General features: G+C 41.2%; 1 protein-coding gene across 2 annotated transcripts in view; it reads right to left on the bottom strand.

Moving 5' to 3' along the window:
- FBXO15 (F-box protein 15) overlaps positions 1–15,373 on the bottom strand; it is a 71,970-nt gene that overhangs the window by 16,732 nt on the left and 39,865 nt on the right. Inside the window, exons 9-10 of one of the 2 annotated variants that reach the window (XM_014843773.3) lie at positions 12,967–13,091; positions 8,603–9,106 (exon numbers count right to left, since the gene is read on the bottom strand). In XM_014843773.3, coding sequence (XP_014699259.3) covers positions 8,837–9,106; positions 12,967–13,091 — 395 coding nt within the window. In that variant the 3' untranslated portion in view covers positions 8,603–8,836. Of the gene's footprint in view, positions 1–8,602; positions 9,107–12,966; positions 13,092–15,373 lie in introns of those variants that run through there. The other variant, XM_070512861.1, reaches the window with a different exon arrangement.

The raw sequence follows: 15,373 nt of genomic DNA, 5'->3' as shown, positions 1-15,373 counted from the left end.
TCAGATTTTTAAATATTTTATTACATTATAGCAACATTAATAGAATTACCAATAAAATGTACCCATAATCCCATGACTTCAACAAATCAAATTGCATTTACTTGTCCATTTTTCCTTCTAGTTCCTGTTACAAAAATACATAATTTTTCTTAGCTTGAAGCACACTGCAGTTAAGAAGTACTTGACATTTTAAATCAATACAGAATGTTTTAACCCCATCATTTTGACCCTGAGCATGTTTAGACTCTATTTATCAATAAAAACATTTCCCTCAGAATTATAGCAACGTTAAATGTCATTAAACCAACGTAATCCTTCGCTTTGTTTTCTGGACTGCATAAGTAAACCATGTGCATTTTTTCATTTTCATCAGGACCAGTCCCTTTTCATGTAAATATCACAAGACAAATTTGATTCATTGATTTTTTTGGTCCCTATCAAATTTTACAAATTAACATTTTTGCCACCAAGTATTTTCTGAAGTGTCCATCATTTCTTCCAAGTCTAAGGTTGTGAAGTTTTAGCTACTATTTGTCTTATTTTGGGTTTACTGTCTCCCCCAAGTCTAAATTTTCCTAATAACGTATGCAATCAAAACACCACTGCAGCTGAGATGGAAAACTCCAAATACTCTGCTTTTAGACACACATGATATAATAAGACTTTCCTTTTGCTTTTCATAGGGATAATCATCCATGACTGACTGAAATCCCCTAGGCAGATGTAGCATAGACTACTTCTCCAGCTTCTCAGTAGAACTTTGAGACCCGCCACAGCTTCCCTTTAAAACAACAGAGGTGGAGCTGGATGGGATCACACTTACTCTGTGCATCTCCAGTGGGGGAAAGTATGGTCAATGAGTCATGTTTTCTTTTGACAGTTACTTAGAGGCAGGTGTTGGCACCACGTGGAGAGGAATATTGCGGCAAGAGTTATCAAACGAGGGAGCATGTTTCCTAAGACAAGTGAACATCCTGTTTCTAAAAGAGTATAAAAACGGTGCTTGAGTTCAATGCCAGTCAGAAATGCCAGCAGGTGGAAATACTGCTCATATTGTCTTTTTTTTTTAAAATTATGGTAAGAACACTTAACACGAGATCTACCCTTTTAAGTTTTTTTAACTATACACTACAGTATTGTTAACCACAGGGCTATGCTGTATAGTAGATCTCTGGAACTTACTCATCTCGTATAACTGGAATTTTACACCTATTAAGCAACAATTCCTCACTTCCCCCTCTCCCAGCCCCTGGCAGCCATCATTCTACTCTCTGTTTCTATGAGCTTGACTCTCTTAGACACCTCATATAGGTGGAATCATGCAGTATTTGGCATTCTGTGACTGGCTTATTTCACTTAGCATAATGTCCTCAAGGTTCATCCATGTACGGCAGGACCCTTCTTCTTTAAGGCTGAATAATATTTCAAGGATGTACACACATTTTCTTTATTCATTCATCTGTTGATAGACACTTAGGTTGTCTCTGTATCTTGGCAATATATTGTGAATAATGCTGTAATGAACATGAGGTGCAGATATCTCTTCTCGATCCTGATTTCAGTTCCTTTGGATGTACACCCAGAAGTGGGATTGCTGGTTCTATTTTTAATTTTTTGAGGAACTCCACACTGTGTTCCATAGTGGCTAAACCAATTTACATTCCCACTAACAGTGTAGAGGGCTCTTCACATCCTCACTAACACTTGTTATCTTTTGGTTTTTTGATAATAGCTCTCTCAACAGGTGTGAGGTGATATCTCACTGTGGTTTTGATTTGCATTTCCCTGATGATTAGTAATGTTGAACACCTTTTCACACACCTCTTGGCCATTTGTATGTTTTCTTTGGAGAAATGTCTATCAAGTGTTCTACCCATTTTTTAAACCAAGTTACTGGTTTTTGCTATTGTAGGATGCCAATATTGTCTCCCAGAAGCTTTCTTATTTTGCTTTTCACATTTAGGCCTTAACCTTCCTGGAATATGCTTCTAGGCATGGTGTGAAGTAGGTCCACTTTTCTCTCTTCCAGACACTGTCTAGTTGTCCAAGCATCGTCCGTTAAAACCCACTCTTCTCCCGCTGCTCCGATGCCACCTTTATCACAAAACGTGCATCTGTGCAAGTCTGTTTCTGAGCTCTGTATCCTTCTCCATTTGTCTGTTTGTCCTTTTCTTGCATCAAAAGGCCTCTCATACTCCCCGTGGCTTTATACTAAGTCTTTCTACGTGGTAACGCTGGCCCTACCTCCTTGTGCTTCTTCAAAGTGACTTGGTTAGTCTCAGTTCTTTATGTAAGCATATACCAGTTTCATTGACTTAAGGCATAATTCTTTTAAACAGTTTTATCCCTGTTAGAATTAGCTTCATTACATGTTTGTTTACATTATGCTAAATACCTAGTTGACGGCATTTTCTTGAGTGCTAAATGTTCATGAGGGTCCTTCCACCTCCCACTGCCATGCAACATGGAGCAGAATGCAGCAACAGTCAGAGCATGGGCCAGAAACAGGCAAATCCTAGCTTGTGTCTTACCAGATGTGCACCTCTGGGTATTTAACCTGAGTCTCAGATCCTCATTGTAAAATGTCATTATCATACCATCTACCCCGTGGGGTTATTTAAAAGACGCAGGTAAAGCGTGTTGCACAGTGCCTGGCACACATAAGCTCCCAATCTGTAAAAATGAAAGCCATTATTATTTCATGGTGAATTTCTCAGTTTCTCTCCGGCCAACATTAAATCAGTGAGAGATCACAGGTGTTTCATCTCGAGTCTATGGGCACTTCTCTGAATTAGACACATAAAAATGAATGTATCTATTTTTTTTACCTGAGGAATATCATCCCTGAGCTAACAGCTGTGCCAATCTTACTCTACTTTACTGTGGGTCCCTGCCACAGCATGGCTGATGAGTGGTGTAGGTCTGCACCCAGGATTTGAACTGGTGAACCTGGGCTACCAAAGCAGAACGTGCTGAACTTAACCACTATGCCACAGGGCCAGCCCCATAAAAATGAATGTATTTTTTATATCCATTTCACTGTGACTCAATCAAATGACTATATGTCAACCACTAAGCACACATCTGCCTTTGAGGTGATTCCCAGAGTTCATTTCATAACCCTCAAGAGGCTAGAAGGTCAAGTGAGAGTGTTCACTAAGGGCAGCTGACCAGGCTGAGGCTGAGCCAGTGCATAAGACTCTAAAATCTGACATTTCACAGGCAAATCACAACTTTCACACATTCCTCAGAGCATGCACTCACAACTGCTCATCATTTTCAGGAACAAAACACAATTTTCTGTGCACCTGAAATGATGGATGTGTGAGCCTGAGCCCTGCCTGAGGACCCTTCTTTCTCATGTTTTGCTGAAGGCAAGGCCTATTGCTGTTTGTAGTTGTCCCTTTAACCCCTTTTGACCCCAGAGCAGCCTTTCCTTTCCAGACCTTCCCGGCAGCCTGGTAGAGTGGCAACAGTGAGCAGGGGTGATGCAACCCTCAGCTGCTCCTGATCATGTATTACGTTTCTCAACAGCCACTCCTCATTCCTCTGGGGTCCCACTGTCCCCTTTCTTTCCCTGTGCTGAATCCTACTGAGCTGTGCTCCCTGAGCATGGCTTTCAGCCCCAGTGGCTTCTGTAGCCCAGGACTTGTCTAGTGGGAGCTCATAGGAAATCCAGGTGTCATCCCTTGAAGCCCCAAGAGACCACAGAAGACGTCCTGTGCTGAAGTCTGGTGCCGTATGATTCCACATACAAAACGGATCCTGGAGCATAGGACCCACACTTTTACACCCAGCTTTATAAAGGTACGTTTCTCTAAATTATAAACATTGGAAAGACATATTGCATAGAGTGATGTTTCACGTGAACACTTTCTTTCTGCAGTGTTATCAGTAGACTTATAAGGAGATGTTAATGACAATAACAGACCACTATCAAGTCATCCACAAAAATCATCTTTGCAAAGCCTGGTCAGAGCATTGGTCTGATTTTAAATCAGGCAAGATTTTACATCTGGAGTACATGTGAAGTAAGAATATGTCCCTTTTATTCTACACTAGAGGTGGGTATGTTTTTCTGTAACTCACACTTGTCTCCTTTGCTGATTGCACAGTTAAGAGTTTGCACCTGTTACTTTTCTTGAATTGATTCAACTCAATGAGCTCCACTTCTTAATCTCACTGTATTTAAGATACCCCAGCATAATCATTCCTCTTGCTTTGCAGACGAAAGGCTTCCTCTCGGACAAAGGAGTATGATTAGTACATGCTTTTATTTCACGTGTCTGACAACTTAATTTCAATACGTACAATACTGAGATAGCCAGCCCCCAACAAAGGAGCTATGATTTATATTGGGCATAATCTGCAAACATGTATGACACACAGAACTAATACAATGTTAGTATCTCAATCCTTGAGAAATGTCTCCCCTTCCCTGATTATTGATCCCCACAACCACCATGTGGGGTAGAGCTAGGCAGGCACCTGAAGCAGGTGGGGTGGAGAATTCACATGGCCCACGCAGGGTGAGGTGGGGTCCTCGCTCGGGGCAGCTGGTGTGGGAGGCAGGGCCTAGGAGGGTGGTAAGGACACCCACACAGAAGAGTGTCTATAATAAGGTTGTTTTAGGTTTTGGACTTTTTCATTGCTGTCTTAAGCCAGTCTTGAGGCTAGAAGCAGGTCAGTCCCCTTTCGGACCTTCTGATTGAGTCCACACCCCACCCACCTCCCTTATGGGGCTCTCACTCTCAGGGGCCACTATGCGCCTGCCCTAATGGCCCCAACACCAGACAACTAGGGACAGCCCCTATGCCAGGAGCCCATGGAATTATTCTAATTGTCCAATCCACAGGGAGCTTTTGGAACCTACCTAACCCCACCCTGCATGCCATCCATAAGATGCCTCTACAGCTCCAGCTTGTTGGTGCCCTGTCCCCAGCACAGCCCCCTGCGTGGCCCTGCCTGGCAGCTTCTCACATTTGGAACTGCCTGTCATCTATCCAAGTGTCCATATGTTGCATCCCAGCATCAGAAGAATCTTTAAATCTTATAAAACAGTAGCCTAGTGGCACGTTTCTGGGCCCAAGAGGGGTGAGGAAGCTGCACACGCAGGAGGAGGGATCATGGAGGCATCAGGTGTTGGGGCCCTGGAGGGGTGAGAAAGTTTTCCTCGTAGCAAAGCGTCCAATCACAGCGTATCAGAGCAAAAGAGAGGACGAGAGGCATCTGGCAAGAGCAGGGCAACAGGATACTGGGTTCAGGTGCTGTCTTTTCAGGCTCCTCCTCCGTGAACTTACTATTCTTTCCTTTGTAACAAGCATCCTGTGGCAAGACACTCTGAGACAATGTAAATATCTTGTTTCTCACCATACTTTCATCCACAAATTTTAACATCCACTGATTCTTGCTTAAAACAATTATTACTATGGTTTTGCCAAATGGTGAAGATGAAAACTAAAGTTGATAACCTCAGAGACTTTTGTGCAAGGATTGCAAACTACAGCTTAAAGACCAAATTCAGCCTGCTGCCTTTTTATGGAAATAAAGTATTTTGGAACACAACCAGATCCATTCGTTTGTTTACTGTCTGTAGCTGACTTCATGCTCGATGGCACAGCTGAGTAGATGCCACAAGACACCACATGTCCCATAAAGCCTAAACTTTTATTGGGCCCTTTACAGAAAAAGTTTGCCAACCCCCACATTAGAGAAAATACTGCATTTATGAAATAGGTATAGGTACAGAATATATTATAAGGAACTAGAAAAAGAATCCTTAAAAAGTACAAATCTGATAATCAAAAAAAAAATTCAATAGAAGGGTTGAAAAAAAAATTGAGGCAATATTCCAGAAAGCAAAACAGAAGACTAAGAGAGAGATAAGATGGAAAAGATAAGGGGCTTGAGAGGATCAATCCAGAAAGGATGACAGCTGATTAGTAAAAGTTACAGAAAAAGACAACAGAGAAAATACTGAGTTTTTTTTTTTAAAAAATCCAGAACTGAAGTACACAAATTCTTAGATTAAATGACCCGTAATGAATAAAAAAGACATACTCCAAGGCACATCATCTTGAAATTTCAAAATACCAAGAAAGAGGAGAGAATTCTAAAAGCTTCCAGAGAGAGAACAGGGCACATACAAATGAAGATCAATCAGATAGCATTACAGACATCAACAATGCTAGGAGAAAGACTCACAAAAATGTCTTCAAAGTTGTAAGACGAAATATTTTTCATCCTACAATTGGTACCCAAACTATCCATCAGACATTTTCAGAAATTGAAGGATCCAAAATGTATCTCCATCACTTTCTTAGAAAGCTGCAGGAGAAGGTGCACCTCTGGAAAGAAGGACACAAATCAAGACAGAGGAAGACAAGATTCCGTAAGACAGAGGATTCACACGGAAACTTCCAGAACGACAGCTGTCCAGCAGGGCTAGAGAGACAAGGTTGATACTGAAGCAAACAGAGTCGGAAATCTGGGAATGAAATAGCCTGAGAGGAAAAAACCAGAATTCGTAGATTATTTGATACGTTTAATCACTTAGGAAAAAAAACAACACTGAAAAAATTGACCAACATATGAAAGACTGAACAGACCTTTAAGGAAAATTTTAGATTCATTGAAAACTAGGCAAGTAAAAAGAGGAAGCAATTATTCATCCAGGAAAAATAAAAGATTGTAAAAGAGAGAAGAATCAGAACACTCCATGCGACCCTGCAGGGAACGATGATATCACAGTCACAACAACAGACCAGGACAACTTATTTAAAACTGTAGTAATTATTTGGTATGACACAAGAGGAGAGGAGGCTGGTGTCAAAGGGCTATGTTTTACCTACCATAAGTCAATAGATGTCTAAAACTGATAAGTCCAGAAACAGCCATAGAAGATGATTACTTAGAAATAGAGGAGTAAATATGAGAAGAAAAAGCTTTAAAAAGCTGAACACTATCTCAGACCTTGAAAAGGCAAGTGGAGGCAAGCCTGAGTCTTCTAGCATCATTTGATGACGTGTGGTGTGTGCACGATTCTTTGAAGAGACACTTAAAAACACCCTGACTCTGTGAATGCCTTTGCTCTGCCTCACTTAGCCCTTCCCCAGCACTGCCCAACACACTTCCCCTCAAAAGTTAACTAAGATGCAAAGGGCTCCAGAGTCAAGACAGAATTTATCCCTGCCCCCGTCATGCTCCCACAGTTCCTGTTATATTCCATGTAATAGTTTCCATTGATTTAACAAATAGCTACTGAGAATGGATTATGAGCTTGGCATTGGGCATCCCGTTAGGTGCTGGAGAGACAGCAGTAAACAAGACGACACAGTTCTGCTCACAGGACTAGTAGTCTGGCAGGAAAACAGATATTAAACACATATTCAAGTCAATCGGAACAAGCATTGTAAGAGGAAGCCCCAGCTTGAAAGTTTCCCATCATACTGCCATCATGGAAGTATCTGGTTCCCGTTCTATTCAGTATCATTAAAACAGAAGTAAAGAGAACAGCACTCTTTCTCTGGCTCTACCTCGTTTCAGTATTTTCAAGACATCTAGTCCCTCCACAATTTAACCCAGTGAGTTCAAGGAGTCACCACACATCATTTTGTGGTTGTTTTTCAATTCAGTCCTGAAAGTGAAACATGGCCTCCGCCACCTGCCTCTTCTGTCTGGGCTGATCGCTCAAGCCACTGCCTCTCCAGCCCCTCTCACCCAGGCGGAGCAAGTGCTCTACGTCCCCTCTGGTGATACCATGAAATAAAGTCCTCCTGTCCTCTTCCTTCCCACGGGCGCCGGCCCAAGGCTACGACGTTGGGAGGGTGAGAACAGTATCAGCACCTGGAATCCTTTTCACTCTCACACTTCTTCTGCCAAGAACCTAATATCTGTCCCAAATCTTTTACTGCCGTCTTCAAGTTCTTCATTCTACACTCAAACACACACACAAACACCTCAAAAGAGAAAACTGATCAGATAATTCAATATAAGAATGAGAAACAGAGAGGAGGGAACTTTAAGCAAGCATGCCCCAGTAGAAGCAACACAGTATTTCAAAAATCACTTCTGAGAATAACTTTAAGTGGGAGATAAAAATATGATCAAAAAATAATCAACACAATTTAAAACAAATTTAGAACCAAATCCCTAAAAAACATATGCTTAGATACATGTTACCTCTATTTGAACCCCAAGCATCTGTCAATTCTCTTAAAACATTTCTGCAGAGGAAGTGTTCACTAACTCATCTATCTTCCCCCACTAATGTAGACTTGGTGTCTTAACTGCTTTTGTATCACACTTTGCTCTTTCAAGCAATAACAATTTCCTCTGATGATTTCAGATACATCTTTCCTTGTGAAGTAGGCTGTCTATTTTACTTTGCTTTATTAAAGACTAATGTGGCTGCTGAATGCCATGAATATAGCACTAATTTTAATGAATACCATGAAGTTTATATTTAATTATATTTTCTCATTTTGGGTTCTAACCAATAAAGAAAAAAAACTTACCTATACAACATACACACACACACGATAATCACATGATCACACGCTTAAGTAGAATTTCTTGTTTTTTAAATTAAGAGCAGAGGAGAAGCATCCTTTTTCTTTTTATTTTGTAAGAATTTTCATTGGCGTGTGCTATTTTCATGTTTTTAAAATTTAACTTAATCCTCTAAACATTAAAATGACCCAGGAAACATAATTTCTAATGTGAAATAAGAAGGCAAACAGACTACCGCTTTATTTTAACTTCCAACACCAAGAACAAAAGTGGTCAGTCCAAAATAAAGAAATAGCAACAATAATTTGCCACCTACTGCTAATATTTAGTATTTTGTCCCAAACCAATGGTTTATTTTTGCTATACTAAGGTAAAGGACCAGGTTGACAATAAAGTATTCTTCTGTCTCTTCGATCCACACCAGCTGCACATGCACTTTTCCTTCCGAGTCCATGTAGTCAACATAGTATGTTTGTCCCAAGAAATTAGGACCATCAGAGGGCCTGGGAGAAGATCTCATGCAAACCGGGGAACTAAAACACCAAAAAGGTTTCCCATATTCATCCAAAAGAGTTATGTCCATTATAGAACAACTCTACAAAATAAACACAAATATTTACAAATGTAAGGATAAAATGGACAATTAGACACGATTTTCAGATCTAATTAATAAATGTACAAATGAAGGCTTGTCATAAAGGATGAACAAGAGTTAAGTGAAAGAGAAGGGAGAAGAGAAAAGAGAACAAAATTACAGGAAGAGGGAACAATATACATAAAGATCTCGGAAGACCACGACAGGTTTGCAGTACTAGAAATTACTCAGCATGGGGTCAGGTCAGCTCTGTCCACCATCGTACCTTTGCCACTTGCCACGGTAACCGGTGCCAATAAAGGTACGTCAGATAAACAAACAGGAGGAATACAATGGGGGTAGGAGCAGCAAGAACAGCCACAGGGATGTCAGTTATCATTACACACTAGTAAAGACATGATAAAAGCCCTCAGTCAACAGCGGCGGTAACTCACAGGAAAGAAGAGATGGAAGAAATATTTAAAAGACAAACTGAGCAGGATCAGTGGGTAGATAACCTCTGCTGGGCTTTCTGAACTCTATCTACAGTCTCAGCGGATGCCCAAATCCCTGCTTCACAGGGCACAGGGGCCATCTCCTCACTTCTTTTGGAACCTCGCTGCCTACTCCCCATCCTGTCTGAGAGGTCTCCTTTTCCATTTGGTTCCTTCTCCATAACAAATCATTTCCATCCTCAGGGGAGAGGTAGCAGATAAGGCATAGGGGTATTTATTTTAGGACCTCCCTCAAACCTTCGTCCCACTCACCATCCATCTTTCTCCTCAAGAGATGTATGTTTCCAATTATCCTTTCCAAATCAATCCCTCTCAGTGTGAACTTCCAGAATGTAGACAGCTAAGCAGTAAGCAGAACTCACCTCCCCTATAGCAGTAAATCAGTTTTCCTTACCTGCATCCCATCTATAAATGAACTCTGCCAGACTCAAAATTCAGTGTCTGGGGAGAGGATGACACTCGCACACATGGGAATGTTGTATTTCTTAAGAGGTGCTTGATTTTATAGGCATCCTCATATTTAATCACCCATTTCACTACAGTACGCATCAGCGAACTGGCCACAGCACCTTTCTTATGGGGGGGCCGGGCACAGCCACCACAACAAGTTGAACCTGTAATATGGCCATCAGTAGGTTCTACTGAACTCAACTATTCTCGAATAAAGCAGAACCCCAGAGTTATACTAAAATATCTAGCTTAAATTAAAATTGATGCTGAGCTCCATATAGATTTAGAAGTAACATTAAAATAACATCAAAAAATGCCAAAGTATGAAAGAAAAAATAAAAGGAGAAAGTACAAGAAAAGCCTTACCAAAAGAAACTCCATCACTCAGCCCTGTGCAGGGACTGAGGGCAGACAGACCGGGAGAGCGCTTATTCTGAATTAAACTGAGGGCTGCAGCACGGCTGCCACTCCAGCTACTCAAAATGGCTTTGCACAACAGCACGCTGACCAGTCAGAGCAACTGTCCTGTGTGCGCTCACTACTAACATCAGCCACTGCAAGCATCTCTAAATGTAGCTGATATCATAACCTGACTTAAAAAAAAACACAAAGAAAAAGCTGATCTGCTTATAACACGATTTTTTTTTATTTTAAAGTTGGATAATCTACCCTACAAAATTATAAGTTGTTGAAGTTAAGACTCCAGGAGCTCAAGCTACAGACACTTCTGATCTGAGTGACCTCTGTGCCAGTGAGTGCTGGCTGGAGGTCACCACACCTCCACGCTCCTCTGAAGGAGAAGACTCTTCTTGAAACAGTAAACCAGAGGACCTCAGAGACCCCTTTCCTGACCACACATCGCTTCAAACAACGTAGTGCAGCAGGCAGTTCCTCTGTCATTGTCACTAACGTCACCTTTCCATCTTTTTGTCCCTTGACCAGATTTGGGTGACACACCTTCTTATTGACCTGTGCTCTGACGGGCATCTGAAATGACAAAGCTAGCAGGCTCCTTCCAAGAGGCTGTTTCTACAATTTCCAAGAGATGCAGGGCTTTTAGTTTGTTGGTTTTTAATGGTTATATGTACCTAAGAAACTTTTTCTATCATATGCCCTTGCTTATGAAAAGTTTTTCACTCCGTGAAATTGACTTCTTAAAGAATATTTTATAGTTTCAGTATACTGAGGGGGATCAGATACCTGGAAGGAAATTCCTGACTGCACGGCAAACACAAGGGATGTCACATCACTTACTTGACCTTTTTTCTTTAGGAACTCTAAAGACATTTTTAAGTCTTAACACCGAACTCAGAATTATACGCAGCAAAATGCAAATCAACCGTATCCACCTGCAGGCCCGAGAGAGCAGGTACAGGCTATGCAGCTCCCCTCCACCTTCTCCCCAAGCCCGTCTGAGAGAAGGAGCTTATGGGAAAAACTGTCCAAGGGACACACAGTCCATGCCTGACTTTAAGGGCTGGAAATCCTGTTTTCAGGTCAAGCCATTTTGCTAGAAACCTGCATGCATGAGTCACACTGCTTAGCGACCTACAGAACCACTGCTCAGAGCTCCTCCTGAAGCTGTATCCTCAGCTCCTGTGAGCGCTGCTGTGCACTGGCTGCTAAACCATTCAGAGACGGCCCCTTATGGGGCTCTGTCTGCCCTACATAAAGCCCCACTGGAGACTGTGTTTTTAATGGTCGGAGCTGGATAAAGCTTTGTTTCTTTGTATAATTACTATACTTCCCTTTCCTCCCTAATGAGAACTAAATCACTGCTCTCATCCTGCTCTAAATACCAGAAAACACAGAACAAATAATGCCATTTTTATAATTATGCTGACCCTTTCAGTCTGTCGTACTTATATTCTGCCTTTCTTGGTCCTCAAGGACTATTTCGACTTTAATATTTTATTTTAGTACATATTTTTATTATAAGACCCATCTAAATAAACAAAAGAAGTCAGGTCTGTGCTCTTAAAGACATGAAACAACATTCTTTTGTATATGATAAACATAATCTTCACCAAAGTTTAAACACTTGTTTACAAATAAGAAGGATTAATAAAGCATCCCATTATATCAAGTAGCTCAAGTGATATAAATAATTACCAAGCAGCTCAAGAGACAATAAGGACAGTTAAGTGTTTTTAATGTTCAATAATACTGCTCTTGGTCTCAGTAATCATTAATAATTCTAATAAGGTCCACACATGTATGGCAGAATAAAGACACCTTACTGGAGGCCCTCTGCATTCACAGGAGATCGATCCCACTGAATATGAAAATCCTATACATCCCACAAAATAAAGACAGAGAGTAATGAGAACCAAGGGCAACCATGGGCACTAGGACCACAGAAGAAAATGAAACTGTTAGAACAGCTCTCATCTTCCTCCTCCTCCTCTCTCCTTCCCTGACAATTCCCAACCACTAAATCAACTCTCCCATCCATGTGGCTACTTTTTGATGGAGGTATAAATTGATTTAACTGTTTAAAGAAATATCTGTATCCTGGAACTTATAACTGCAATAAATTTTAAACTGGTGCAGGAGTAGTTAAGGGGTTTTTGAGTAAATGCTACTTGCCTGGTCCAACCTACAACTCCACTCTTTCTCCCAAAACAGACAGACAGACAAAGGGAGTGCAGAGGTGCAATCAACGTTGTTCAGAAATGTCGCTGCATGCTACCTGCTACCCCTACCCCACCACACTCAGTGAACAAGAAAAGGTGCTCACTAAGCACATGATGAATGAATCCACTGACTGACAATGGCTAAGAAGATGTACATAAATCTTCAGACACTAAAACAATAAATCTAAGACTTTAAAAGCAGTATCATAGATATACATCAAGAGACATTTTTTATTATACAGAAAACAAATTACTTTAAGAAAAGAAAATAACAAATTACCTTTATACAGCCATCAAAAATATCGGTTCTCCAAGAGAGGCCAACTTTTCCGATAAGAGGCAGGTGTTCTGTGTTATTTTTAAAACTTATAACAATGAGCTTTGCATATCCATTTTCAATGTATCCTGAAAAGATTTGAGATTTTTTAAATTACTATATACCAACGCAGGACACCAAATCAAGATTCTTCAGGTTTGCCATTCCATAAATGATGCCTCTCTACAGCTAAGTACTAGATTCAGTGATGGAGGAAAACAGTGGCATAGCTAATTCAAACGTCTGGCTTGAGGCCAAGGCAGTGTACCTGCTTTCCAGAGACAGAGAAATGCGTGTGTCCTCACTCGGGAAAAGTGATCTCAAAGGTGAGTCTGCTCAGGAGGCAAAGGTTCTTCGGATTTGATGAAGCTAACAGCAGTGCAAACAGAAAACCAGAAGTGTGGAACTTAAGAAAGCAGATGCCAGAAATGGTCCAGAAAGGACAGCAAATGTGAGGGAGCAAGGAGAGAGATGTCCAGAGAAATGAGGAGTTTGAGAGCCAGTGAATATGGAAGAGATAAGGGAAAAAAGTCCAGCACACATAAAACAAACAAACGTCTTTGCAGGTGCTTATAAGTCAAAATCCTTGCCATGCTTACCAAAAGCTAAGATCAGAGGCCCTGCCCCTCCTCTGACTAGCTCAAAGCTGACTAACAGCAGCCTCCCCATGACTAAGGGCCGTCACAACCCAGGCGCATACACGTTCCACTTTCAAGGCACTCATGGTAGGGGTGCCTTCACATGACCACAAGCTTCACATGACCAGTGACCATCACGCATAACAGCATATAGCACCTTCACTCAAGACTTCTTCAGAGAGAGACACCCGAACAAAGGTAAGATCTCAGTTACAGTGCAAAGTGGAAAGAAGAGCGAAAAGAGCAAATGTTCTTTCACTCTACATTGGTTATTCCACGGGACAAAATAAAACCAAAGCTACATTGCCTTGGGAGCCAAAGCCCTATTCTAGAAATTCTACACAGTGTTCTCACTTAAGTGTAGCCAAAAGGTGAAATGCTTCACCAGTAGCCTCTTCTGTGACACAATAACAGGCTCTAAGTGAGAGGCCCTGTTAGAGGCAGGGCATTGCCACCCTGCAGGAGGGCGCTGTGAGCCCTTTTGTATGGAGGACAGAGGCAGCCCATATCTTCTCCGTGGCTACTGGGTAATTAACAAGCACTGTGCAGCTCCTCTCCTCCGCTCCCCAGGTGTAGGAGTGAATGCCAAATGACACTGACCCTTCCCAGGCAACAGCTCTACTGTCACCTCAGCAGGGCTCAATGGAAGCAGGGAGGAAATCTGTGGAAAGCAAAGCCTCAGAGGAGGCACAGTAATGACATTCTGAATGGACCAGATGTGGCTCGGCTCTGCTCTATATTACGGCACAGCCATGTGCAAAATCGAGAGAGACCTCTGACTGGCTGGCATGTGTGCTGGCAGCCGGACGGTGCCATACAGAAAACCAGGAGTTCATTTTCCATGTGGCTTGTCCTCAGGACACTGCAGAAAATGGACCCATAAGTACAACAGCCAATAACATTTCACTGGCAATTGTCTGAGCTAATAAACATGAAATCGCTGTAGGAAGCAAGGACGCAGTTACTTTGCTGCCATCAGATATTCGCCCACTTTAAAACAACCATCACATTTGCAGTATCTTAAAAGGTCAGAGCTCTTTCCACCAACTCTCTCTACCTATAAAAGAAAAAGGTTAATCTCTTCCTACATTTAAAAAATCTGCACATAGAATGTATGTGCGAAAAAGTGTGTGTATATATAATAGGTAATATTTTTGAGTACTTATTGCACACCAAGCATTGTACTAAGCACTTTATGTATAGTAGCTTAAAAGACTACTTTAAAAGAATACCTTAAAATAATACTATTAATCAGGTATTACAGTTTTCTGAATTCACAGGTGAGAAAACTACACACAGGAAGGTTAATAGTACCTTGTCTAAGGTCATACCACTGGTAAGTGGCAAAGACATGATTCAAACCTTGTTCTGTGTCTAAAGCTCATGTTATAATAGATTAAAACATACACAAAAAGGAAAAAATATAATCACCAATTAGTTTAAATACTAGCTGAGAATTTATAATGTAGATTTAAATTCTTATGAAGCTTTGCTTTCATATTACTCCCACTAGAGAAAAATCTGTAAGTTAGCAGACAAGAAACATTGGGGAATCATTTACGGCTCCCCAAAATTTTCAGTAATTTCTCTGTGAGCCCCACAGTCACTATCTCCCACTTCAACCTTCCTATAACTAAGTCGTTAGTGACCTGGGTTCCTTTGCTGTGAGCCAACATGTGCCTATTGAATTCCTGTGTTGCTTAAACTATTCAGAATAAATTCTGTTGTTGGAG

This window comes from Equus asinus, chromosome 7 (assembly GCF_041296235.1).
Source record: "Equus asinus isolate D_3611 breed Donkey chromosome 7, EquAss-T2T_v2, whole genome shotgun sequence".
Lineage (NCBI taxonomy): Eukaryota > Metazoa > Chordata > Mammalia > Perissodactyla > Equidae > Equus > Equus asinus.
This window is presented reverse-complemented; position numbering and strand designations above follow the sequence as displayed.